The sequence below is a fragment of the Lipotes vexillifer genome, unplaced genomic scaffold (assembly GCF_000442215.2).
Source record: "Lipotes vexillifer unplaced genomic scaffold, Lipotes_vexillifer_v1.1 scaffold410, whole genome shotgun sequence".
NCBI classification, from domain to species: Eukaryota; Metazoa; Chordata; class Mammalia; order Artiodactyla; family Lipotidae; genus Lipotes; species Lipotes vexillifer.
Window position 1 is genome coordinate 1826791 of NW_006794028.1, and position 27650 is coordinate 1854440.

General features: G+C 45.1%; 1 protein-coding gene across 1 annotated transcript in view; it reads right to left on the minus strand.

Annotated features, from left to right (window-relative positions):
* Positions 1-27650, minus strand: part of PCNX2 (pecanex 2) — a 277088-nt gene that overhangs the window by 42641 nt on the left and 206797 nt on the right. The window contains exons 24-25 of the mRNA XM_007466993.1: positions 19625-19683; positions 15428-15643 (exon numbers count right to left, since the gene is read on the minus strand). Of these exons, the coding sequence (XP_007467055.1) occupies positions 15428-15643; positions 19625-19683 (275 nt within the window). The remainder of the gene's footprint in view (positions 1-15427; positions 15644-19624; positions 19684-27650) is intronic.

The window sequence follows — 27650 nt, forward strand, 5'->3', positions numbered from 1 at the left end:
CGCTCTTCCAGTGAAAGAAGTAAGAGATTTCACCAAGGAGAAGCATAAAGGGGGACCTTCACCTCAAACAGATTAGCAAAACTGTTTAAATGACATGCCTCGAGGGTTTTTTTTTTCCCCTCCTTCCTTTTTCTCCATCCAGGTCACTCATTTTATCGTATTGGGCTGATGCCAGCATTGTTTGCTTGTTTTACATCAAACTGGAAGGAGTGTGTGTGTATTTATGAGTACATGAGATGATGCAGAATTTGGATTTCTACCATCTGAAGGAAATAAGTTAGCACCATCCTTTGTGAGAAGCAGGGGTTCATTTCTACACTGATAAGAGGACCACTGAGGAAGGGGTTTGCTGTGAAGGACTGCTAGGCTTGGTAGAGACACTGTAACTGCCTGAGGTTTTTAATAAATACTCAGTTCAGGTAGGTCTTGGTGCCTTTTCTTAGGAACAAAAGATTCATAGTTGGGTTCACATTGTAAAAGAATATGAAAATAATGAAACCCAGTCATGTCTGCAAAGGCGCAAATTTTGCTGTTCACATGCAAATCAGGCCCATATCCTTCTCAGAGAGCCTCCCTGGGTTTAGAGCACATTCCCTCCAAAGGGAAGGCCAGAGGTTTGCTGCCCCTACACTGTGACCTTTCCCGGATGGCTGTCTCTGGAGTTTCCATGGAACCGAACTCTTGGCACCTTTCATGTTGCTGTGTTCTCATGGCCTAAGTCAGTGGGACATAGAAGGCATTCAATAACCATTTTTAAAATGAATTTTCAGGGACTTCCCTGGTGGTCCAGTGGTTAAGAATCTGCCTTCCAATGCAGGGGACGTGGGTTCGATCCCTGGTCAGGGAAGTAAGATCCCACATGTCACGGGGGCAACTCAGCCCGTGCGTCGCAACTAGAGAGCCCGTGTGCCACAACTAGAGAGAAGCCTGTATGCCACAATGAAGAGCTTGCGCACCACAATAAAGATCCCGTGTCCTGCAACTAAGGCCTGATGCAGGCAAATAAATAAATAAATATTTTAAATGAATTTTAAGAGTATCTTGGAGTCTCTTCATCCTAATAGATGAGCGTGCCTCATGAAAGCTGTGAAAATTGAGTGTCTGAACTGACAGTGTGTCTAGTAGATCCCAGATACTTTGCACACAGGATATGCATCAATTTCCAGAGTGCAGCCAAAATGAGGGGCAGCCATTGCGGCTGTGCGAGGTAATCTTCTCCTGGCTACCTGACCCTTTCCTCCTCCCTTTCCCTGTTGCCGAAGGGGCAAGACTGCCTCCCTTTAAGAACCACTGGGCATCCTTACCAGTGACTGGCCAGGCCTGGCTTACTTATTCATACTAAATTCCAAAAAGGAATGAAGTCCATTCAAAAAGGCAGACACAGGGGCTTCCCTGGTAGAGCAGTGGTTAAGAATCCACCTGCCAATGCAGGGGACACGGGTTCGAGCCCTGGTCCGGGAAGATCCCACATTCCGCGGAGCAACTAAGTCCGTGTGCCACAACTACTGAGCCCGCACGCCACAACTACTGAAGCCCGTGTGCCTAGAGCCCGTGCTCTGCAACAAGAGAAGCCACCACGATGAGAAGCCCGCATACCGCAACGAAGAGTAGCCCCCCATCACCGCAACTAGAGAAAGCCCGCACGCAGCAACGGAGACCCAACACAGCCAAAGGTACTAAATAAATAAAAAATAAATTTATAAAATAAATAAATAATAAAAAGGCATACACAGTACAAAAGCAAATGATAAAATTTAAGTGGCAATGGGGACAGGAAAAATATGATGAAGCCAGAAGGATGTCAAGAGACCTTCACTTCATTCTATGATGTCCTATATATTTGCTAAAGGTGGGCCACTGATTTCACTCAGGCTTTCTAGCAAGCAATGTAGAAAGGTAACTTGAGGAGTTTCTCGTGTCCTTAAGACGAAAACAAAATAATTGCTTGGAAGGATCATAGCTATTTCTGGCTAAGACACCAGAGAGATGACATCCCCAGGACCCTCATAAGAGAGAACACTGTACAGTACAGTATGGAGACCATCATCCTTCTCGGCATTGCATGGCAGGTACAGTCACGATGTTCCAGAGTTGTTCTAATATGGCCAAAGTACAAGTTAAAAAATTTCTATAGGTGGCCAAAATAATTCAGCTTTAGGTATGTGGTTCTCCAGAGGTCTGGTGTCACCCGAGGGTAGACTGTGGGGATGCAGGAGGACTGGGACATCACACCTTTCAGGAAATCCTTGATATGGACCATTTCTCTCCACCTAGTTTTTTATTGCTTTATTTTTTTATTTTTTGGCCACGCTGTGCGGCATGCGGGATCTTAGTTCCCAGACCGGGGATCAAACCTGTGCCCCCTGCAATGGAAGCATGGAGTCTTAACCACTGGACCGCCGGGAAGGTCCAATCTCCAGCTAGTTTTGACAGTTACTGTGCATTGAGGGGCAGTGAATTTCAATGTCCTCTCTGACGAGCACAGGAGTGTAGCTATTCTGTGCGGCTGGTTAGCGTAGGCACTCCTGCTTCAGTGGTCCACCAAGCTGGAGGTAGAGGTGACATTCTCCTGGGAAAGCTGGGAAGCCAAAGGAGAACGCCTGTGCGATGTGAGAAACGGAGGGCGGGCTGGCAAACAAAAGTCGGGGAGGTGCCCTCCTGGCTGGGAAGCCTGGGCCAGGATCCTTGAAGAGGGGAGGGGAGGCTCAGGGCAGTCCGGCTGGAGTGGGAAGTTGAGTCCTATGGAGACATTTGAACTTCATTCTCTAGGTGACAGGTAGGCCACAGGGGTTTTTAAATCCCAAGGAAACAGGAAGAAAGTTGCACTTAAGAAACCTTCCCCTACAGCCTTGGGGGAGTAAAGAGGAGAGACTGGAGATGGGGCAATCAGCCACCCACAGTCCCATTTCAGGTGAAAAGCGCTGGGGACTGAAACCAGGGTCCAGGCTGTTTACCAAGAGGTCAGAGGAAATGATGGAGAGGGGGAGCCATTATGTGCCGGGGACTTCAAAGGGATGCATTAAAAATGGTCCCCTGAAGCAGCAAGGCTGCGCTCAAAGAATGTCAGCCTGTTTACAACCTTCCAGCAAGAACGGGCACATTAAAGCCCAAATGCACAACATATTTTAAAGACTGGGCCTCCCAGCCCTACAGTTTTTCTCCTTATCTGATGTGTGTTGTCCCAAAGACTCTGGCAACTGGATTCCACAGAAAACCCCAAATATCATCAACATTGTTATGTTTACTTTTATCCACTAATAATGGTTTAAAATAACTGTACTAGAGATTTATTTGAGCTGAGTTTTCAAATGGCCACGGCCTTCATCAGCCCAACGTGCCAGGCTGGTGTTTTCCGTATGCCAAGCAATGAGGTCACCAGGAGGGGCTGACAGAGAGCAGTTTAGATTGTCCTGCAAGTACAACCAGTCCCTGCTCATGGAGTGGAAGAGAAGTAGGCATAGATACGGTTGAGCCAATGCTTTTCAAGCTTCAAGTGGGATTTACAGACACACACTTTGGGATGTGTGTTGGACTATTATCAAATAAAATGTATTTCCTTCTGAGGCCACAGATAAGCTCGTTCCTGAATTGCTCAGGGCCACAAAAGGAGGAGGCCATCAGATATAGTCATTGCTAAGTACAAAACAGTTCACTTCCCTGAACACTGGGACCTCACACAGCCCAGCGTGCGTTGCACGTTGGAAACACAAGATGTGAGAGACAGGGCTTAGCCCTGCGAGCGCTTGCTGGAGATGCATTCTTAGTGCCCCTCATAATACAGTAATACACATAATACATGTCATAACGAGGACTTCCAGAACATTTTTCTTCAGGCTGGAACTCTATCGTTACTTCTTGCTAGTTGGTTAGATCAAGGGCCATTTTGTGACCAAATGAAATAATGTCAGAGAAAGCTGTTTAAAAGTTTCTGGGGGCTTCCCTGGTGGTGCAGTGGTTGAGAGTCCGCCTGCCGATGCAGGGGACACGGGTTCGTGCCCTGGTCCGGGAAGATCCCACGTGCCGCGGAGGGGCTGGGCCCGTGAGCCGTGGCCACTGGGCCTGCGCGTCCGGAGCCTGTGCTCCGCAACGGGAGAGGCCACCACGGTGGGAGGCCCACGTACCGCCAAAAAAAAAAAGAAAAAAAAAACATTTTTGAAGGATTGACATTTCTAGAAGGTCACGGTGGAATTTTTCCCCCAAAATTTCTCCTGCAGCGTCACTGTCATGGAGGTGTCTTACTCAGCCCTTCCTCTACCACACGCTAGTTCTCTGGGACGGAATCTTAGAACATGAGGCTACAGGAACATGCAGGTCATCTATCCCCAGCGACCTGCCCTGGGAGATGACCCTGTATCTGCTAGACATCACCAGGTTTAATTTCTGGAAAGAAATACTTATTATAACAATAGTCTGTTTATATGTAAAGCTGTCCCATTATACTTCCTACTTGCTAATTGCTAAACATCCATTTGATAATCACCCCCTTTAAATTAATCTAACCTTAAAGATGGAGAAATGGTCACAGAGCAGAACTAAAACAAGGAACAGGGTTGGCCGGTCGAGACACTGGATGAGTTTAGTTTTTTATTCTTTTACTGGACAATTTCTCCCCAGTCCCAATTTCCATTCCTTCGGCCACATTCGACCCGAGTGTCTTTTAATTGTCACACTGAGAACCTAGGAGAAGTGTATTTGCTCAGTGTGCAGTGGAAGAAAAGTATGTTAAAATAGTTTATAGCACATTTGATTTTGTGCGGATAGCAGAGGTTTTTTATTATAACAATTTTCTCTCCCAAGGACCCTCAATTTGCTTTAAGATCTGTCCACAGGAATACAACTTCTTTCATGACCTGTTTGGCAGGACAGATTTTGAATGTGGTCTAACAGTTTTTCTCAGAGAATTTTTATTTCAATACATCATCTATTTACGGGATACATACCAACTTAAAAAGTGACTTCTCTGATAGCATCTCACTGATTGCACACATCAACCTGGTTATGCAGACGTAATTTTTTCTACTAAAAATAAGGACACTGAGTCTTAAAAGCAACTTGTCCAGTAGAAGGGTCTGGTCTTTTGAATTTAAAAATCAGTATTTTCCCCTTATCACACAGTGCCTCATGAGCCTTGACCAATTACAAGCAAAAGTTCCCTGAATTTACTTTTTTCTACCAGCCCACAGGAGAAAATCAAATAAACAAAGTCATGCAGTGCACAGGGAAACTTACACTGGGCAGGTATGAAGGATAAGAAAAGTTGAAATATACATAATAATGATACCTGTGAATGACATGCTTCCCTCCAGCCTGTTTCATTTCCATGAGAAAACCAATGCACTCAACCTTACTGAGTTGGTCCCTTTCTGATTAATATTTAATTCAAAGTTGTATTATCTTGCTTTTCTCCCACAAACTTTTTTTTTTTGAGTGTTGAAAGTTAAAGTATGCAGACTCTGTTAATGTTCACCAAGAAAGCCCCTCTCCTTTCCCAGACTTGCTATCTGGACAAGCAGGGCTTTGTCTTGTTTACTAACACGTCACACAATTTGAAATGAAGAAAAATACGCGTTGAGGAATTCTGAGTGGAGAACCTGTTATTTCCTGGGTGAAGTTTGGAACCTAGGGACCTAACAGCTTCCTCAAGCTGGGTAGACAAAAGAAGTAAAGACTTGCTAATGACCTAGATGTTGCCATAGAGAAGACAGAATTCTAGCTAGTTCCAAGATTAGTGAGAGCTATGGCTCTATGTGGATTAGCCAGTTAGGATAAGCATTTGGGTTGGATTAATTTTAGATAAGATTAGGTTACCCAGATATTTTTAAAATGTCCCCGTAGGCTGGTGATTATGGGGTGTTAGCCTAACTATGAAATGGCTGATAACATTGCACACAGACAGGAACATATATCTCATTGTTTTGGATATTTTCCAGACCCAATGGTAATGTGGGGTTACGTCCTGATAACTAACTATGCCTTTGCTTTCCGTCCAGGTTTCATGCTTTCTAAGGCAGTTGGCAGTTCAAGAAACTGAGCTGCTAAAAGAGGTGATGCCATATTAACACAGCAGCATATTCAGGTAAAAGTTTTATTTTTGAATTTCAACAACCAAAAAATGGTTACTCGTTCTCTTTTTCCCATATTGTCTCCTTATTTATCTTTCCTTTCTTCCTTCCTTTGTTCTTTCCTTCCTTCCCTCCTCCCTCCAAGGCAGAGGGGTTTACTACAAAGGTCATGGACTTTGGAGTCAGCCACATCTAGGCGTCTACCCCTCCGCCACCACTGGTGACTCTGTGGCCTTGGGCAACTTACTAAACCTCATTCACCCAATTATGTCATGTCTAAAAGAGAGATAATAATACCTACTTGCGGGCTTCCCTGGTGGCGCAGTGGTTGGGAGTCCGCCTGCCGATGCAGGGGACGCGGGTTCGTGCCCCGGTCCGGGAAGATCCCACATGCCGCGGAGCGGCTGGGCCCCGTGAGCCATGGACGCTGAGCCTGCGCGTCCGGAGCCTGTGCTCCGCAACGGGAGAGGCCACGGCAGTGAGAGGCCCGCATACCGCAAAAAAAAAAAACCTACTTGCTATATAGACTGCTTATGAAGAATATTCTGATAATATATGCAAAGGGCTTACTATGGTACCTGGCACATAATTGGTGCTCAAGAAACTTCGGACTGTCTCTCCTTCCTCCCTCAACCAACCTCTACCTGGCATCCCTCTATGAGCCCGTCAGTGCACGGGGAGAGAGGCAGGAGGCCCATCCTTCGAGGGTCCCACAGCCTGTTAGAACCTGGCTTAGTCAATTTTTCATAGCATGTAGGAATAAAAAACTGAAATGTACAAACCGTGCGAGAACACTGAAAGTAAACTGGCTTTGGTTTCAAGCGATTACTTATTGTTTTGTTATCAACAAACACTGACTGACTGCCCACCATGTGTGGCCACATGCTCAGCATCTCATCCTGATGGCAAACATTCACAATCTACACATACAAACACCTAAAAGCAAACGTCGTTTTCACCGCCGCCCCTTTGTTTTAAATAAAAGGACAGAGTAATCTGCATTGGTTACGTTTTCTTGTTTGAACTAGGACACGAACAAAAACTGGAAATATTTGATCACATGGGAATGTAGAAAATATATACAAATGCAGTATCATTCATTGCAAGGAAATAGTGAGAAATGAATAAATCAGCAGAGAAAAATGTAGTTCCACAAATGATAAAAGAGGTAAATGTCCACATAACATGATGCATTTCTGATATCATTTTTCTTGAGTGTTCCAAAAACCCACTTTATCAAATAACTCTTAAATATATATTTATTATATGTAATACAATAAATAAATATGTGACATATATATGTCTGTATATATAAATACACATAATTTCCTAAGATCTCCCCTAAGATGATTTTTGGAAAACAGATCTTACTGTGATAAAACGTAGCAGGCCTATACTAACAAGGATATTGAAGGCTGCAGGCATATCTACACACATAAATAGATTTCATTTCAGCAGCCTCGAAACTTTCCACGCATGTGACGCAGCCTCAGATGACAGAATCCGCTTCATCGTCCCATGAGAAAATATTGTTTCACTGCAGCTCAAGCCATTTGCCCAGGGAGCCCTGCAGTCGAATTCCCACACTTTTCTAGAAGTTACATTTTCTGACCCCATCGTAATCATCACCTCCTCCACACCCAGGCCACAGACCCTTGAAATTCTTTCTCTGTGCACCCCCTGGGGCTCATGATATATTTCCCAGCTTTTCTGAATGTACTCCCCTCTCTTCTAGGCGCTCGGCTGGAAGGATGGCCCCTCCTGTTGCCCAGTGGGTCTGCGGTGCTCCCCAGTGGGACCGAGTGCTTTGAACATGCCTCCCAGGAGTACTTCCAGCTGATGCTTTCAGGGGACACACTGGACCTGCCCCACCCTCTCTTGCTGACATCCTCTTCAGCCCCTCTAGGTTACATCCAGTCCTTCCGTGGAGATGCTGGCTCTGGCTCGCTGTCACTCTGCAACGTACCTCCTGGGCTCGCTGCCACTCCGCAACACACCTCCTGCCATCACTCTTGGGACTTCAGCATCCACCGAGATGCTCCTTCCGACGTCCTGACCTGACGTCCACCCTCCAATGATCTCATCTTCCATCCGACCGTAACCCTGGACCCCGATTACCCCAAAGTGCTTCCCCTCTGTAAGTATCTGTTCCAAACCTCGTCATCTCCCGCAACCATTTCCTTTACCCTTTCAACTTCAACCATCCTGGTACCCTCCCCAGATCCCGGAAGTCCTCTCCCCAGGTGGTATTTCCACCTCTCTCACACCCTCCCCCGCCTTCTTTCTCAGCTTACATTCCACGGCCAGGCATCAAAATCACTCTCACACCCTTGTCCTTGCCTTCACGACAGTCATCTGGCTCAACCCCAACCTTGATTAACTCCACCTCTGCCCTTCACACCTGCACCCATGAAGCTGGATGTGGCTTAGAGAAAAATACAAGCAATCTTAACGGGTCTTCTTTTAAAGTCATGATCGCTGACCTCAAGCGCGCTCTTCATGCTGGGGATGGGCTACCTCCCTACCCCATCCTCCTCCCACGCTCACGCTCTTTCTTTAACGCCCCACCACGGGTTCCATCCTCCCAGCCCTTCGGATTCCATCACCTGCCACATAGCAAGCCCTCCTCTTCCCTTGGCCTGAAATTCCTCCACGCCGCCTCGTCGTCATGGAAATGCTTCTGATGCCCGATCCGATCCTCAGCTGGTGGACTAACGCTTAGGCATGTCCACCTTGCCTTTGGTGACCCTGTACCAGCAGGAAGCCAGCAGCTACTTAACGTCCCCCCTTGACACCAGCCGTGGTTCCAAGCACTGCACTATCTACCAGCAACACCTATTCCCTGGGAGGAAATTATAACAAACTCCAGCAGGGAGAAGTTCAACTTTCCCCCAGTGGTGATATGGTGGAAGCATTTGATATCTCCCGGACTGATGGGCCGTCAGAGCTGGAAAGAACTTATAATCACACCGAGGCTTAGATGAAGGAACTGACACTCTGAGAAGCCAAGTCGCGGGTGTGCCCAGTTGAACATCCTGACCTAAAGTGGAGTTTTCTGTGCAACTGGGAAAATGATATGGAACTTTTGCAAAAGGCTATACAGGTGATTGAAGGCATTATACCCCAGTTACTTAGTGTTTAGTAAACCGAATGAACACCACAGTCCAAATTTCAGACAAATACCTGAAAGGAAGGATGTAAAAACACGAAATGGTCAGGTAGAAAGAGAAGTTAAGAGAGTCGTGTGGGTTTGCCCAACTCTACCACTAAGTAGCTGTGAGCCTCGGATAAGAATTCATCTCCGGGAGCCTGGATTTCCCCATTAGTTAAAGGGGAGGAAGTGTTGGGATTATGGCCGTTCTGAGGGTAGAGGCACCTGCACAGGTGAGACAGCGCTTTGTGTGTCATAAAGGATTCCCTGCAATGCCCTTATTTTTGCTCCTATGCTTGGTTCTTCTCTTCTTCGTTTCTAAAGACAGTATTCAAGTTGCCTGACTGCTCCTGATGGCAGCTCTGTCCTCCTCATTCACGTTTCTCCTCTTTTAGAGAAATAAGCCATCCACCTAGGTCACCTGGGTGACTAACAGAGAACAGACATGGACTGCACAGATAATCAGTTCTCACTTTCCCTTCTTTCTGTGCCCACCTACTCGGATTATGGTTAAATGGGTTTTCCAGTCCAACAGATTCCATTTCTTTTGCAAAGGCTTGAACTTGGTGCCCCTCACACTCTGGACCTTCTAAAGTGCATTATCCGTTCCCTCGACTTAGGTTTAAAGTCAGTGATTAATCTGCCAACTCTTGAATGGTTTCCCACAAGGCTCTCCGGTTGGGTAAACGCGAGGGATATTCATAAGCCCAAGAGCAGCTGTACAATCCCGTTTCATTACACGCGCAGCAACAAAAAATTGTATTTCTATTCTGGGATGCATAGGCCAAAAGAAGAATAGAACGTGGCTTCTTTGCTCGTATCCTTGATTTGAATTGGTATCAATCATTCACCACAGTACCATCCAGTGGAGATAGGATGTGCCATGAACCCTGATCAACCTTTTGGGCTACCCAGGATCTGAATCCCTATTCTGTTTGGAAACTACCCACAGTGCAGGAGACCAGCTAACTGTTCACCAAACCTTTTTGCTTTTTCTCCCGGGTACTCAGCTAGACAACATTTCTCTTACATTGGGTTGGCCGAAAAGTTCGTCCAGGTTTTTCCATAAGATGTTATGGAACTTTTCGGCCAACGCAATAGTCATGTCCATTCTGGACAACAGAATTTAAGAGCGAATGATGCATCCCAGGTTCAGAACTGGCCCATAACAATCTTCCATGCAATCCTCCACTCTCTGCCAGCTTGACACTGAAGCCCAGGGTGACCCCGAAAGCAGTGCTCTAGGGAGTAGGCAGAACTTCTACTGGCCAAGATCCCTGGCAGCGTGGAATGGTACCATCCCCTCACCCCACCACCTCCTCTCACTGATCGGACTCTATGTGAATGCAAAATAAACATCTATTGTGTCAGCCCCTGAGATCTGGGACTCAACTATTACAGCAACTAGCAGGACAGCAACGAATGTACCCATGTTATAAGTCTCGGCGAGAGGGAGTCGTCACCTCCTACTACAGGAACTGAGAAGTCAGACCCTCTCTGTACTCCTTTCCTTTGCATCTAGAGCACATGCGTGCGATCTCAGCAACTTATCCGTCAGACGCACCCAGACCAGATGTGGACGCATGAGCTAGCGACACAAAGAAGCAGGGCTCGTGTGGAAAGCGTTCTGGAAGGGAAGGGAGGTGGTGGCAGAGGCCATTCATCCTGTTTTGGGGGCAGAAGTGATAAGAGCAGTAGCATCCAGTATCCAGGGTCATGACGTCAGTGACGTGAGGGCAGTGCTGGGTCCACCAGCTGATGTGCAACCCCTTCCCAGGCTCAGCGCCGCCATGTGATTTCAGGCTCTCGCGTGATAGCCACCAAGCCTGCTTCCCCAGCCATCTCAGCGAGTCTGTGCCCTGTGTAATAGCTTCCAATAAACCCTTCTCCTGCTTCAGTTAGCCAGAGATGATTTCTGTCATTTGCAACTAAAAATTCCTATGGATACAAACGCATCCCTTTCAGTGAGAGAAAGACAGATGCACGTTCCTTCCCCCTGGCCTTGCGGACGCTTCCTCTAGGGTGTACTGTTCATTTCCTGAGTCAGAGTTGACTTGTGCTGGGAGCAGCTCATCTGTTCACTGGTGGCTTTGGTACGCTTCAGGAGAGAGGTCTAACGCATCTGTATTTTGACTGCCCCAGGTTGTGCTGCAGGAGGTGAAAATTTGACCAAAATAAAGCCTGCTATTTGGGAAAATGGGAAAACGGAAAGAAAAGTGAAGTCCTAAAAATATATCTTGCAGAAATACCCAAAGAGGAAAAAGAAAATAAGATCTTCCCTGGGAATACGGTAATGGATGGTGCAAAGAGATAGAAAACAGAACGGGCTTTTTACGTCAACTGGTTTCTTCCTGCAACAAAAGCGTAATTTAGATTTCGTCAAGGTATATGACCTCTCAGTAGCCCTGTGTTCCAAACTCCAGCAGAACTAGGTCAAAGAAGAGGTATTGTACAAGAGTGAGGGGCATCGGGGAAGGCTAGCTGGCTTTTTTTCTCAAGACATCATTCCTGGGCAATCACTTTACACGATCACTGCCTCTGTCTTGTGCCCAACACATCTATGTTGGTCCCCAGCTTCCTTCCATATTTCACCCAGTGACGTTTCTGGAGTCTGGTATGTTGTTATAAGATTGGCCCCCAGTGACTCGTGCAGTGTGACAGGGCCCCTTTTCTACCACTTGAATCTGAGCTGTATTTGGGACTGGTTGGGGTCGATGAAAGATGGTAGGGGTGACTCGGTGCCTGTCCTGGAGGCTGGGCCATAAGAGGCCTTGCAGTGTTTGTGTTCCCCCCTTTGGAGCCCAGAGACCACCTAGCTGTGAAGATGCCTCATCCCGCCCATTGGAGGCTGAGTGCACGAAGGGGCCAGGGCTGGTTGCCAGCCCTAGACATGAATGGTTAAGTCAAAAAAGAAAACGATTCGTATCAGGTGAGACCAAAACATTCACTGTGGTAGATTAAAAACCCCTACTCTATTGGTGGGAATATAAATTGGTACAGCCACTATGGAAAACTGTATGGAGGTTCCTTAAAAAACTAAAAGTAGAGCTACCATACGATCCAGCAATCTCACTCCTGGGCATGTATCCGGACAAAACTATAATTCAAAAATACTTAAGCACCCCAATGTTCATAGCAGCACTATTCACGACAGCCAAGACATGGAAACAACCTAAATGTCCATCGACAGATGAATGGATAAAGAAGATGTGGTACATATGTACAGCGGAATACTACTCAGCCATAAAAGAGAATGAAATAATGCCTTTGCAGTGACATGGATGCAGCTAGAGGTTATCATACTAAGTGAGGTAAGTCAGACAGAGAAAGACAAATACCATATATCACTTATATGTGGAATCTAAAATGTGGCACGAGTGAGCTTACCTATCAAACAGAAACAGACTCAGAGACATAGAGAACAGACTTGTGGTTGCCAAGGGGGAGGGGGAGAGGGAGAGAGACAGACTAGGAGTTTGGGGTTAGTAGACGCAAACTATTACACATAGAATGGATGGACAACAAGGTCCTACTGTGGAGCACAGGGAACTATATTCAATCTCCTGGGATAAACCATAAGGGAAAAGAATATAAAAAAGAATGTATATCTGTGTATTACTGAGTCATTTTACTGTACAGCAGAAATTAGCATAACACTGTAAATCAACTATACATCAATAAAAAATTTTTTTTTAAAAAGGAACCCCTGTTGGGCTTCCCTGGTGGCGCAGTGGTTGGGAGTCCGCCTGCCGATGCAGGGGACGCGGGTTCGTGCCCCGGTCCGGGAAGATCCCACGTGCCGCGGAGCGGCTGGGCCCGTGAGCCATGGCTGCTGAGCCTGCGGGTCCGGAGCCTGTGCTCCGCAACGGAAGAGGCCGCAACAGTGAGAGGCCCATGTAACGAAAAAAAAAACAAAACAAAAAGAACCCCTGCTGGTGGACTTCTAGAATCTAATTAACTTTGAGCCCCTTCGATTCAAAGATGGGTTAACTTGCGAAGAAAGCTGTAAGCCACATAGAACTTGTGCTATCACAATAACTCAGATTTAACTCAGCAAACCTTAAAAGTTCTTCCTTTGAATTCCGGGAAAAACAGAAAGCTCTCAAAATAGGCAATTCTATTGCATTATTGCATCAGAGACACTTCATTTCCACCACCTTTCGTGGCATTTTCTGGCATTTGTGCAAAATGCCGGGGAAACATTGCCTCTCTTTTCTGTACAATCTGATCATTACTCCCTCAGCCCAAAAACCTTTTCCAAAATAAGCTCCCTATATTAGATTCCTAGAATTTCTAAGGATGCACAAGAATCCTCTTTAGGTAATAGTTCTTAAAAAGTGAAGTAATGGCCTTTGTTCTTGGGTGAAAAGTGTCCTTTTGTCACTGTGAGCTTCTGGATGGCCATGACCTGGCTCCTGTTTACCTTTCTAGCATTTTCTGTGACCCCTTCTTCCCAAAACACATCTGGCTCCTTCGTGCCTCTTTGTCATCACACCAGCTGTTCCCTCCTCTGTCGAGCTGACCAGACTCCAGTCCGATTGCAGTGCCCCTTCTCTGGGCCCCAAGCATCCCATGTACAGTGCCACCTTAACACTCACCTCGCTGAGCAGTAATTGCCCATCGCATGTCTGCCTTGCGACGAGGCTCCAAGCTCCTTAAGGCGGGGCCTTCACTTCTGTACTCGAAGCACCTAAGCCAGTGCTTGACATACGAGCAGTGCTGAATAAACGTCTCCCAAGTGAATATTAGACTCATACGCCCAACTAGCTACCTGACGTATTCACTTGGATGAATCAAGCGCATTTGTAAGTATCCAAAATGGAGCTGTTGGTTGCATCCTCAAATGCAAAAGTGTTGCTCCTCGTTCAGGCTTCCCAGCTTCAGTAAACGCACCCCTGTCCACCAGGCACTCAACCTAGAAAGCGGGGAGCAGCCTGAGCACTCCGACTTCCCTCACCCCAACACGTGGGCCCGTCCACCTCCGAGCCTCCTAGCACGTCTGTGCCTCCAGCATCTTCTCCTGCTGGGGTGACTACAGGACACTCCTAAGCGGTCCCCCCTTTTTTGCTTTCGTTCCCCTCTGGCACCCTCTCTGCACGGCTGCCAGAACGAGCTCTTCAGGTGCAAACTAGGTCAGTCATCCCCCTTTCCAGAACCCTCCATGGCTCCCCACTGTGCACAGAAAAAAAATGCAGCCCTTCCCCCTGGCCAGGAGGCCCCCATGACCCGGCCTCGCAGCCTCTCTGGTCAGGTCATTCCTACCCGGTTGCTCCCGACTCAGACATTCAGCAGTTCCCAGTTCTGGGCCTAGAACATTCTTCTTCCTGTTATCCTCAGGATCCTTCCCTGACGATCCCATCTCATGTACCACTTCCTCACCCACTGCAGTGATTTCGGTCACAGACCCTTATTCACCTCCTTATACCTTTTCTGCAAGCTGTGACTGCTCTGCTCATTTGTCTACTTGTTTATTTTCCACGTCATGAGGGTAACACTCAAGGTCACATGCTCATTGCATCCCCAGCATTAGAACATTGCCTGACACAGAGGGAGGGCTGTATTGGAGAAAGGCATGTATGAATCAAGGATAAACAAAGAACCCAGGAGACGGGCCCATGAGTACATCTGTGATGCTGATTCCTGCGTGATCGCGACACAACTGCAGCCATCTGATTCATGGAAAAACCAGTCACACTTTCAAGATTCAGGCCAACTCAGTCACCACAGGGCAGTAAGCATTCATGTAGTGCCTGCTCGTACATGATCTCATTTAAATCACACAACGACTTTATGAGGCAGCCATTCTTATTATTATTATCATTTTACAGATGATAAAAAAAAAAAAAAAGCTAAGAGACACTAAATGACTCACCCACAATAGACCATGACACTCGTAACCCAAGGAACAGGTTCCATATGGTCCACACCCTCTTATTGCTTCTGAGTTTCTCCCAGAAGGAATGAAACCAAAACCCTGACTTGCGACTCTGAAGGTTTACACCAGACGTTTCACCTTATTATTACCTCAGATGACAGGGGTTTAGTTATATCCAAATACATGGAACAAAGTGATTGTAGCAAGTTCCCTAATTCCCATTCTGTAGGACAGGCATTCCATTCTTCCTTTTTAAGGGTGACTTCTTATTAAAGCTTCGCATGATAAGTAACTCAAATGACTGACTTCCGACAACTTCGACAATAAAGAGATTCTTACCTCGGAATTCCAGTCCCCGAAGTTGAAAGGTGACAAGACCATTGCCAATTTCAATCAGGTGAACGAAAGCATTGAGGTAATCTGAAGCCAATATAAAGCAATCGCCAGAGCTGTAGTTACCCCATCGGCCAAGGACGAGGTCTCCACAGAGGGACTCCTGGAGGGCCCTTGTCAAGTGTTCGTAAAAGATGGAATTGAGGTTGTTGCCATCGCTCCCTGAAGACAGGACGAGAAATAATATGCCCAGTGAGTCCGACTCCAACGTGCTTGACCTGGGAGACAGGGAGCTGTCACTTGATTAGGGGTGAATTAGATCTTCAGACACTTTGCCCGTCAGGGTGGTGACACCCTCCTATTTCTTCCCGCTATACTCTTTCTGGTCAATGTCATCTGCACAAATGGATTGAGTTCCTGTCTAAACGAGACACCTGACAAATTCCTACCTCCAGCTGAGATCTCTGGCCTGGGCTCTCGACCCATCTACTTCCTCATGGACCTAACATCTCTTATATGTTTCAGATGCTTCCCCCCGCAGTGGTCCAGGTCAGGTCCCCACATCCGCTCTCTACCTCAGCCAACGGCACCACCATCCAGTCGGCCACAACCTAGGGATCTTTCTTCCCACTCCTTCCCACCCAAGCCTCTCAATTTTACTTTCTTCAAGTATTTTTTGCATCTTCCTACTTTTCTCCATTCCCATTACCCCTACGCTATTCCAAGCTCCATGATTTCTCAAGTAGATGACCACAGTGGTCATGTGACTCACCTATGCATCTTCACTGGGACCCGCTTGCTCATCGATTCTCTACCTCACAGCCAGAACAAGCTTTCCAGACTGAAAAGGGGAAGGTGCCATCCAGGACCCCCCAGCCCATGATTCAAAGTGGTTTCTCAGGGCTCTTAAGATAGAGACGACTTTATAACATCGCCTGTAACAGGGTCGCATAAGTTACCCTTCATAGGAATAAGCTAGGACAGCCCTGATCAACCCAGCGTGTACGGTCACAGCAGGGGCGCCGTGCGGTCTGCTCCCCACTTCACTCTCCATCCTCACCTCCCACTAACCCCTTCCTCATCCTTCATGCTCAGCAACACAGAACTTCTCTCAGTTGAGTGACTCACAGGCCCCCACCCACCCCAGGCCTTTGCAGACACTTATTACCGCTACGATTCTTCAGACCTCCACTCGACAGCCACCTCGGGGAAGCCGTCACTGACCACCTCGCCAGGCCAAGTCCCCTGTTACAGGCTGTCAGGACTGTGGCCCTCTGCTTTGAAGCACTTGTCACAGTTGGAATTTGACTCCTGTTTTCTTGTATGGTTATTTGATTAACATTCGATTCCTCCAATGCACCCGACAGTGAAGGAAGACAATATGCTTATTTCTGTATCCCAATACTGGCAGAATTCCTAGCACGTAGTAGAGAATCACTAACTATCTGTTGAATAATAGATAACACCATAGATGATACAGCTTCATTAAGAGAAATTTTGCCTCTGAGAACATTCCCATCGAGTGACTCCAGGGTTTCACTGAGAAATAATTTACAGATAATAAACTGTGCGTGCGTGTGTGTGTGTGTGTGTGTATACACACACACACACACACATATATACATACATACATACATATATTCTACAATATAATTATTGCTAGTATTATATATTATATACAGAAAATAAACAGTATATATATATATATATACATTCAACAATATTCATAACCATTACTAGTAGTATATATTATATACAAATCTATACACAAATCTCTATATATTATATACAAACCTATATTTTATATATTATATACATAGATATAAATTATTATATATTGAGGCAATTTATTGTTTTTAAGTTATATATGTATATCAAACTCAGACTTATTGAGGAATAACTTACAGAGAGTAAAATTCACCCTTTTTAGTGTCCAATCCTATGAGTCTTGACATATGCTTCTAGTCACATAACCACCACTTAGAATGATGCATTTGTGTTTCATCCATACTGTGGTATACAGCAGCAGTCTGTTCTGTTTCTTCTGTATGCAGCTACTACAGTTTGCTTATCCATTCAACAGCTCAAGGACCTTTGGGTTGTTTCCGGTGTTGGTGATGATGAGTAAAGCCACTCACAATACTCATGAACAGAAGTTTATGTGAACACGTTTTCATTTCGCTTGAGTCAACCCCTAGGAGTGGCACTGCTGTTCTCCAAAGTGGCTGGACTGTTTTGCAGCCCCGTCACAGGGACTGAGAATTCTAGCTGTTCCGCATCCTGGCCAGGACTTGGTATTGTCAACTGTTGCTTGTTTGTTTAACCTTAGCCATTCGAATCGGGTGGGTCAGGACCCCAAGAAGGAGGAAGGATACAGCAAAGGAGATGGAGTGACGGATTGCCCTGCTTCCCAGTGGAAAGCTAGTGTGTCTCAGGGGCGTGAAACTGGGGCTTTGTAGCGCATTTCTTGTCATCTCCTTGCTGGGCCCAGACTCCTTGTATTTCCTCTGTCAGATCTCTCACAATGAAGGACAGAACCTTTTCTGAGAAGAATGGGTAAACTGGGAAGTCCTCCTGGTCTGTGGTCTTGGGGGTGTTAGAAGTGCTGGGAGGGGCTAGGAGGAAAGTTTGCCATCAGTGCTTTTATTTTAAGAGTTTCTTTTCTTTGGGGAGTAAATTCTGGCTCTGGAAAGTCAGAGAAGCATAGAGTTGCCCCAAAGAGAAAAGGCCTAAAGCAAAGTTCAAGGACCCCTTCCAGCTATTGGAGTAGAGACAGAGATTCAGGGAAGTTCGAGATAAAGCCTAGAGATCTGAACGGAGCTTCCCTGCTCTGTACCCTTGGGAACCAGAGCATGACTGGAGGTGCAGGAAGGTGCAGAGTGGCCCCAAGTGCATCCACATAAGGCAGATCCCTGATCCACCGCTAAGAGATCTACAAAATAACACTATCAAACTATGGATATCATTGCTAGGCATTCATGCCAGTTAAAAGCTGAATTGAAATTGGTGCATTTATAGGAAAGAACTGAACTGCCCTATGGACTGAGTCATGTCATGTTGTCTAATAAAGTATCAGTATGCTTAACTTTCTATGCAGATGAAGCCTTCCTGACCTGCCATGATATTCATTTTCTATGATGAACCAGCATGCATCCTGAGACACTAATTAGAGATTACTTTGAGTCTCCAGCACTTTTAAAGGAAAGGCCTGAATGAGAGAATTAACTTTTGCTTAATTGTTCAAACTGTTTGACATTCGAATAAAACAAAAGAATTTATACCACTAAAAGTGGAGAGCTTAGAACACCATGACCACGCATCTGTATAATTAGATTAAAATGAGACAAAATTATGAACAACTAAAGGTGCAATGCACTTATGAAACTGTCCGTATGCCTAATATCAATGGCCCTGCAAAGTTACAGAGTCCCACAGATCCACATTAGAGATACTTATACCCCAACCCATGCCCCCTCAAAGTTGGGCTGACATAAAGTTAAACAAAAAATAAACCTGTCTCTTCAGGTATTTTCAAGTTCCAAATTATGATTTCAAATGAATCATGTATATGCAATTCAAACATAGCTAATAAGCATGATACAATTCTTCCTAGACAACATTTTTGGCCCAAGGGAGAGAGAGAGTGAGGTGGATAAAAATACAGAATAGTTGAAATTTGCATACCGATATGAGGAAAAAAGAGGTCAGATGGTTAAAAGTGAAATAGATTACAGGAAGAGAAAAGTAATTTTCTGGCAGGTAAATCTTTCCATAGCTTAATGTGGTACAAAGTTTCTGAAGATTTCTGGATCCTGGATCCTGGAATTGCTTGCCTTTAAGGACATCATAACACTTACATTTTTCAAAAACAAATTTTGCCAGAAGACTAATACCAAGGTTTATTGTCTATATTCGACATTTAGCATACACAAACTAAAATGTACTAACAGGGTCATTCAATACTGAAAAGATACCTAATCATTTCTAAATAATGGAGGAATGCATTTCTAAACCAAATCAGGATACTTGGTCAGTTCTATTTGCACAGTTTTATTTTTACCGTCAGCATATTTACCAAGACATGCATTGTCTCCACAATGACTAAAAAGATAGTGAGTACTTAATTCCCCTTTTTGGATTGAAGGAGTCCATCTACACAACAAAATAAATAAATAAAAAGAGAGAAGGAAGATATCCTCTTACCTGGATCCTTTTCAATTTGGACCACCAGTCTTGTGTTGGAATTATCCATGCGCCTTGTCCTAGAAGGGGGCCACAAAAGGGTAAGAGGTACTGATTAGATCCCTCCAAATGACAGTTGGCTCACAGAATCAGCTGTGTGAGTGGGAAATGCAGGGGAGGTGGACCTCACATATTAGGGTGTTTGCTCCACTTTGACAAGGCTGTCGGAAGACGGAGGGGTTGGAAGGGAGGGAAAAATACAGAAAACACACAGAGGGAAGAGATAACCAGCACTTAGGATATGGGAGATTGGCTTTCTTCCTTATCAGTTTTGAGCACCCGGTCCACAAAATAAAAGCCAGCATTTGAACTGCCAATGGACTGTCACTCACCTTCAGAACTTCAGAGCAGTGCACACATAGCTATCTTTCTTTTCAAATTGATTCCAGAAAATTCGTGATTAGTAGTCTATGTCTCAATAGACGACTTGCTTTCAAGAGTTGGGCCCATTCTTACAGACCTTTCTTAGGTTGAACCACAAGAATAAAAACAGCTCTCATAAGCTTAGGAAAAGGTGGATTGTCTGTAGCCATGGTAACCAGTGGCCTCCAGAACCAGTTTTAAACCTTTTCAGTTATGACAGCCCACCTCAACTTACAGCTTTGGTAAGCAAGCCAGCCAGCCCATGGTGGCCCCTTGCTTCTGAAAGTCAGCTGGTGAGGGACAGACTCATTCCAGACCTCTCAGGGGTCAACAGTCACTCCCCAAGTGACTGCCCTGCAGAGGGTATCAGCCCACTTATGTCTGTAAAATTCACCGGCCCTTGACCTTCACGTGTCCCGAAAACCCTTGATCAGTGCAACAGTCTGCTCTGCTTGGAGGGACTGTGCCGGACCAGCTTTGACTTATTTCAGACATTGAATGGTGGTCTCGTCATACCTTGAAGGATGAAATGTGAAACTGACATCAACTACGTGAAGCTGATGACATTCAACTGTTTATGACCTGCAAAAATGGCAATTTCATATGGCTAAACCATACAAGTTTGAACACAATGAGGGTCCGATCTTTACCACGCCTGGCCCCTGCCTTTGCCATCCCTCTGCCCTTTGCTTTCTGTGCTCCAACCACCCTGGCTTTCTTTTTCCTCACCTTCAACACGCCCTGACCTCCTTCTCCCTCCCTCCCTCCCTCCCCTGCATCCTTTACACCTGCTGTGTCCTCTATGTGGAGGACTTCCTTTCCAGCTCCACCCACTTTTCCTCGTTGACTCCTCTAATCTTTCCCGTCCAGTTAAGTATCACCTTCTCAGGGAAGCCTGCCTGGCACCTGCTCTGGGTGAGATTCACGTGTTGTGTGCCCTTTCATGCCTCTCCTTTGGAGCACTGCTCGGAGGAGGTGAGGGGGTAGCCAGGATATATCGAAGTTTTTCAACAAAGGGCAGGTAGTCTGAACGTCAAAAGATTATTGCTAATTAAAGAAAACCAGATATCTCAAGTTAAGGAATTTAGCGCCTTTCTGTGTATGGGCAGATGCAAGAGTCTGGGCTCACTGAAATCATTCCTTTGATATGCACCTCGGCTCTCTGGGGCCAGCATCCTGCATTTTCACATCCTGAGTTTCCTCAGGGCTCACCGCAGGGAGTGGCTGCAGTCTGATGGCTGCTAGGTGGCAGGTATTCTTTTCCTCCCTGAGTTCCCTCAGAGCTCACCAGCTCACCATCAATTGCTGATGACTGTTACATCCTTTGTTTACTGACATGGCAGGAAATATTCATCATTTCCTTTTTTTTTTTTTAAAGAATATTGCATTTATTAATTTGAAAAGTAGACCCAAATACTCAGCAATATTCCATTTCTCACATGATAATTTGACTACATCATGATAAATTGCCTCTTACATCTGACCCTAAGGACCATGAGGTACCATTTTGCTGACATCTGGCACGCAGCAGTCACTCCATTTGTTGACAAAATAAATAAATAGTCAAAGATAATACTGCTTCTGAAGTGTTCTTCTCTGATAATACCTGCTAAGAAAAAAGGAGACTGCTTCTAGATAACATTTCAATGGGATTGTTGACATACTGCGTGTGATTAACTAAATGACGAGCACTTTTTAGTGCTTAAGAAACCTCAGAATGCAGACTTCTTTCATGAACTTGTCTCTTGGGAATCAGAGCAGATTAAAAAGATGCTTAGATGCATCTGTATTTTAAATAAATCAGAAGGTTTGTCTTCAGAAAAAAAAAAAAGTATTCCCATTTCCCCCTATGTCTCAGATATTTGAGAACCATCTAGGCAGGATCCTATTTGAGTTTTGTAAAACAGACTCTACAGATGGGTTGGAAAGGAGGAATATTCTGTTACAGCTCAAAAAGGCCATTAACCCCAGCACAATGTTCTATTACTGCTTCAGTTTCCTTGCAAATACCCTCAGACGGGCTTTGAAAATAAAAGAGCCTGGGTGGCAGAAAATAAAGCAAACAACAAAATTCTTTCTAATGAAGGCTGGAATCCCATGTCGGCATAGTTAGTCCCTAAATGGAATTTTAATTTCACCTTAAGACCTAGGACAAATGGAATTTTCAGCAGCAGAATAAACAATTTTTAAAGTGGGATTGAGCCAAAAGAAAGTCATTTACCAAACTCCTTACGGAATTAAAACACCTTCTAAAACTATGTTAACTGGAAGGCTATCTTTGCAAAAGGCTTTGGCTGCAGAGTGCTAAATTCTGATCAGTGGTAACTAAGCTATGCTGCCTGTGTGCCCCAGGGCCTCTGGCTCGCCACCAGACTCTCTAAAAAGGCCAACTGTCAACCATACTGGGTACTTCGAGCTTATCTCCAGTGCCTTCCTCCTATAAATGTGGTGCTTACCACTCAAAGGTGCTAATTAGCTCAGTAATTGGATTTCTGTCTTCACGGTCCTATTGCATGAACATCAGTTCTGCTGCTCACAGAGAAAAAGCGGGCTCCTGACTCATTCCACAATCTCAGGGGAACTACAGAATGCTGGTGTGCTCAGGTGGGCGTCTGCGGTGTGTGCTCTTAGCCCCTGCCCGGCAAAGCCAAGGCTCATTGCTAGGCCACGCTGTGTCCTGAGCGCCACAGGCCAAGAGTCTAGTAATATCGTTGGTCTTCCCAGAGAAACCGACTTACTCAAAGCATCCCTTTCTTATGTTAATACGGCACGTTGGTCTTCCTTATGTTAATACGGCAGGGCTGGTCCCCTCCCGTCAAGCTTTGCCTCCCTCATCTAAATCCAGCACCTTCTCTCTTATGTGGCCTCATCTGAGGAGCTTAAATAATTTAACAGTAAATTTACTTAATTCTACTGCTTCAGGTTCCAGTTTGTCAGCGCCACACAGACAATTCGTGGGAGAAGTATTCCCATTTCTGATGGGGAAGTGTGACTGGCTGGAATGCCTGTTGATACGGCAAAGCCAGGATGGATGGACTGTAGCTCTGGGAGGGGGACCACGGACTGAACCCGCCTGCCCTGGCCAGGCACCAGAGTAGCCACTGGCATGAGTTCTCTTACAACAGGAAGTCCTGGTAAGGAACTCGGAACTAACAAGCCACGACCAACCAGAAGAATTCAGGAAAGGTCAAAAGGAGAGAGGACACGCCAGTCCATATGTCCTACCAACCTCCCAGAATCCTCCTCGCTGGAATCCATCTTGGCTGAGCGATGCACGTGCCACCAGGGAGGACCCTGAGTCAGAATGATTGACCAGAGACAACCCGGAAACTAACCCCATCATCATAAAACCCAAGACTGCGAGCCACGTGGCAGAGCAGTCCTCCTGGGTTCCCTCGCACTGCTGCTCTGCGCCCGGGCGCCCCTTCCCAATAAAGTCTCTTGCTTTGTCAGCACGTGTGTCTCCTCAGACACATTTCTGAGTGTTAGACAAGAGCCCACTCGCTGGCCCTGGAAGGGGTCCCCCTTCCTGCAACAGTTCTCTTCGTGCTGCAGGCAGCATTAGAGAAATCTGGACGAGAAGGCAGCCAGACACTAAAGAAGGACACTGTCACCTTTTAAGTTGAATATATACACAAGTTTCATCCGGGTTAGTATTTTTTGATGATTTTTGCATCTATATTCATAAGGGATATTGGTCTAAGGTTTTCTTTGCTTGTGATGACTTTGTCTGGCTTTGGTATCAGGTAATACTGGACCCACAGAATGATTTAGGAACTATTCCTTCCTCCACTCTTTTTTGGGAGATTTGAGAAGGACTGATGTTATTCTTCTTTAAACATTTTACAGGCTTCCCTGGTGGCAGGGTGGTTGAGAGTCCGCCTGCCGACGCAGGGGACATGGGTTTGTGCCCCGGTCCGGGAAGATCCCACATGCCACGGAGCGGCTGGGCCCGTGAGCCGTGGCCGCTGGGCCTGCGTGTCCGGAGCCCATGCTCCGCAACGGGAGAGGCCACGACAGTGAGAGGCCCGTGTACCGCAAAAAAATAAATAAATAAATAAAATAAACATTTTACAGAATTCCAGACGGAAGCCAACTCATCCTGGGCTTTTCTTTGTTAGGAGTTTTCTGATTACCAATTAACTCCCTTTACTTGTTATAGGTCTATTCAGATTTTCCATTTCTTTTTCAGTCAGTTTTGGTAGGGTGTGTGTTTCTATGAAGTCCTCCAGTTCAGCTAGGTTATCTAATTTGTTGGTACACGGTAGTTCATAGAATTCTCTTTCAATTATGTAATGTTGGTAGTAATGTCTCCACTTCCGTGATTTTAGTAATTTGAGTCTTCTCTCTTTTTTTCTTGGTCATTCTTGGTAAAGGCTTGTCAATTTTGTCAATCTTTTCAAAGAACCAACTTTTGGTGTAATTTATTATTTCTATTGATTTTCTATTATCTATTTCATTTCTCTCCATTTTAATCTTTATTATTTCCATCTGTCTGCTTGCTTTGGTTTAGTTTGCTCTTCTTTTTCTAGCTCCTTAACATGGAAGACTAGTTTACTGATTTGAGATTTTTCTTATTTTTTAATTTAGGCATTTACAGCTATGAATTTCCCTCTGAGCACTGCTTTTGCTACACACCGTAAGTTTTAATATATTATGTTTTCATTTTCATTCATCACAAAATATTTTTTATTTTCTCTTGTGATTTGTTTTTTGACCCATTGGTTGTTTAAGTAGCTTTACTTTACACTTCTTTGGGAACTTTCCAGATTTCCTCTTGCTGTTAATTTCCGATTTCATTCCATTGTAGCTGAAGAACATATGTGGCATGATCTCAATCCTTTTAAATTTACTGAGGTTTGTTTTATGGCCTAACACATGGTTTATTCTGGAGAACTGTCCATGTGCATTTGACAAGAACGTCTTTTTAAAAACTTCTGCTTTGTAAAATACTCTGTTAAAAGGATGAAAAGACCAGGTACAGACTGAGAGAAAATATTTGCAAACCGCATATCCAACGAAGTGCTAGTATCTAGAATATATAAAAAACCCTCAAAACTCAGCAGTAAGAAAACCGAAACAAAACTAACAAAAAACCCACAAAGAATCCAATTAGAAAGTGAGCAAACATGTGAACAAACATTTCCCTGAAGAGGACATACTGATGGCAAATAAGCTCAGAAAAAGATGTTCAATGTCATAAGTCATTAGGGAAATGAAGATTAAAACCACAGTGAGATATCACCATACACCCATTAGAATGGCTAAAGTATAAAATAGTGAAAACATCAATATACTTGCAAGGATATGGAGAAACTAGATCCCTTACGCATTGCTGGTGGGGATGTAAAATGGTATCGCTCCTCTGAAAAAAGTTTCTTTAAAAAAACTACCATGTGACCCAGCAATTATACTCCTGGGCAATTATGCCAGAGAAGTGAAGACTTATGTTCACCCAAAAACCCGTAGACAAATGTCCCTGGCAGCTATATTCACAATAGCCAAAAACTGGAAGCAACCCAGATGTCCCTTAGTGGGTGAGTTGACAAACAGACTGTGGTTTCCATACTATGGGATACTGCTTAGCAATTAAACGGGGCAAACTGCCAACATATAACAACCTGGAAGAATCTTCACTGAACTACGGTGAGTGAAAACAGCCAATCCCACGAGGTTTTAACACTATATGATTCCGTTCATATAAAACTCTTGCAATGACAAAATTATAGAGTTGGAGAACCGATTAGTGGTTGACAGGAGGTAAGAAGGAGGGAGGGGCAGAAAGGAAGAGTGTGTGACTATCAAAGGGCAGCAGGAGAGGTCTCTGTGGGGATGGACTTGGTCTGTATCTTGACTGGACCAACATCAATATCCTGGTGATCGTTTTACAAGACGTTAACACATGTAAATTGGATAAAGTGTATATGGGGAGATCTCTTTTTATTCTTTCTTTCAACTCCACGTGAATCTATACTTAGCTTTAAAAAAAAAAAGTTTAATTAAAAAAATCTCCACAGCTAATAGCGGGCCTGAATTCCGTGACTACAATGCATTCGTGTGAGATTCTCATCTCTCACCTTAACTTGCTTGCATCACAAATTAGGATCACTTCTCCCATTTCAGTCAGAAAAATCCAACACTCTCCAGCATTCCAAATACAGGAGAAGTCCAACTATTCATTCACTGGGAAGTCATAAATATTTAGGGGGTGAAAAGTGTTTCTTCTCTTTCTGCAAATGCAACTAATAAAAACAGTAATAAAAAAATCTAGCTGCATGTGGTTGGGTAAAGAGTCAGCCAGATGGGGAACAGAAAAGATGGAGATGCAGAGGACTGTAGCAGATTCATAAGGATTAAATGACCAGGGTGCTGCTGGTTTTTTTCCCCAGGATTAACATGACTGATTTAAGGTTTTGACTTCCGGGTGCTATAGCCTCCCGGTAAAAAGAGGCCCAATGTTACGGATTTGACAGTGTTTTATTTAGAGTTCCGGGTGTTATTTCTCCTGGGGATGAAGACACATTTATTTTTTCATTAGTTACCACTGGTACGCACAGAATTTGGATCAAGATGAGCACATAGCAAAAAGAAACGTCAACCCTCGGCAACGGGACTGCAGGATTTTGCAGTGACATGCGCAGCCCTGATGAGTTACATCTAGATCCTTGCGTTTTCACAGCCACTTGTGTCAGGAGAGACACAACTCGAGAAGACACGTTCTCCGAACATGAAGCCCGTTAAGACACGGTGCTGTTTAGTCCTCAAGGGACGTGTCACTTATTATAATCATACCAGCTCTGTTTTCCGCTGAGATGGACTTCACTTTTCCTTTGCTATTTTATTCACTCCTAAACTATAACATTGTACCTCACCCGCACTCAGTCTTCAGATCTGTTACAAAATCAAGTTCAACTAAAAGGATGCTCCTAATTCTACCATCACCACGTGGCACCTGGTCAAATCAGTTACACTGACTAAAATTATAAATAAAGGTATTTATGCAGGTTTGACATCTCATGTTTGCTTTTTGTTTTTTTGGTTTTTTTGCGGTACGCGGGCCTCTCACTGTTGTGGCCTCTCCCGCTGCAGAGCACGGGCTCCGGACACGCAGGCTCAGCGGCCATGGCTCACAGGCCCAGCCGCTCCGCGGCATGTGGGATCTTCCCGGACCCGGGCACGAACCCGTGTCCCCTGCATCGGCAGGCGGACTCTCAACCACTGCGCCACCAGGGAAGCCCTCATGTTTGCATTTTTAATGATGGTGTACCCTATGCAAATTAATTCGGCCTGGAAACAGTACATAAACAATAAGGCAGGGGAACCCCAAGAATAAGACTGCAACTTTACGTTGATAAATCTGATTTCTGTTTCTCACTTGCTTTATGACTTATTAAATTATCGAGGGATGTAAAGGAGAGAATCACATAATTCTTCTGATCCTCAGTTTTCTGAGTGCATAAAATCGCAACTAAAACATAGCACTTTTGGTAGGAAATTAAAATACAGAGTCCCGGGCCTCCCTGGTGGCGCAGTGGTTGGGAGTCCGCCTGCTGATGCAGGGGATGCGGGTTCGTGCCCCGGTCCGGGAGGATCCCACATGCCGCGGAGCCATGGCCGCTGAGCT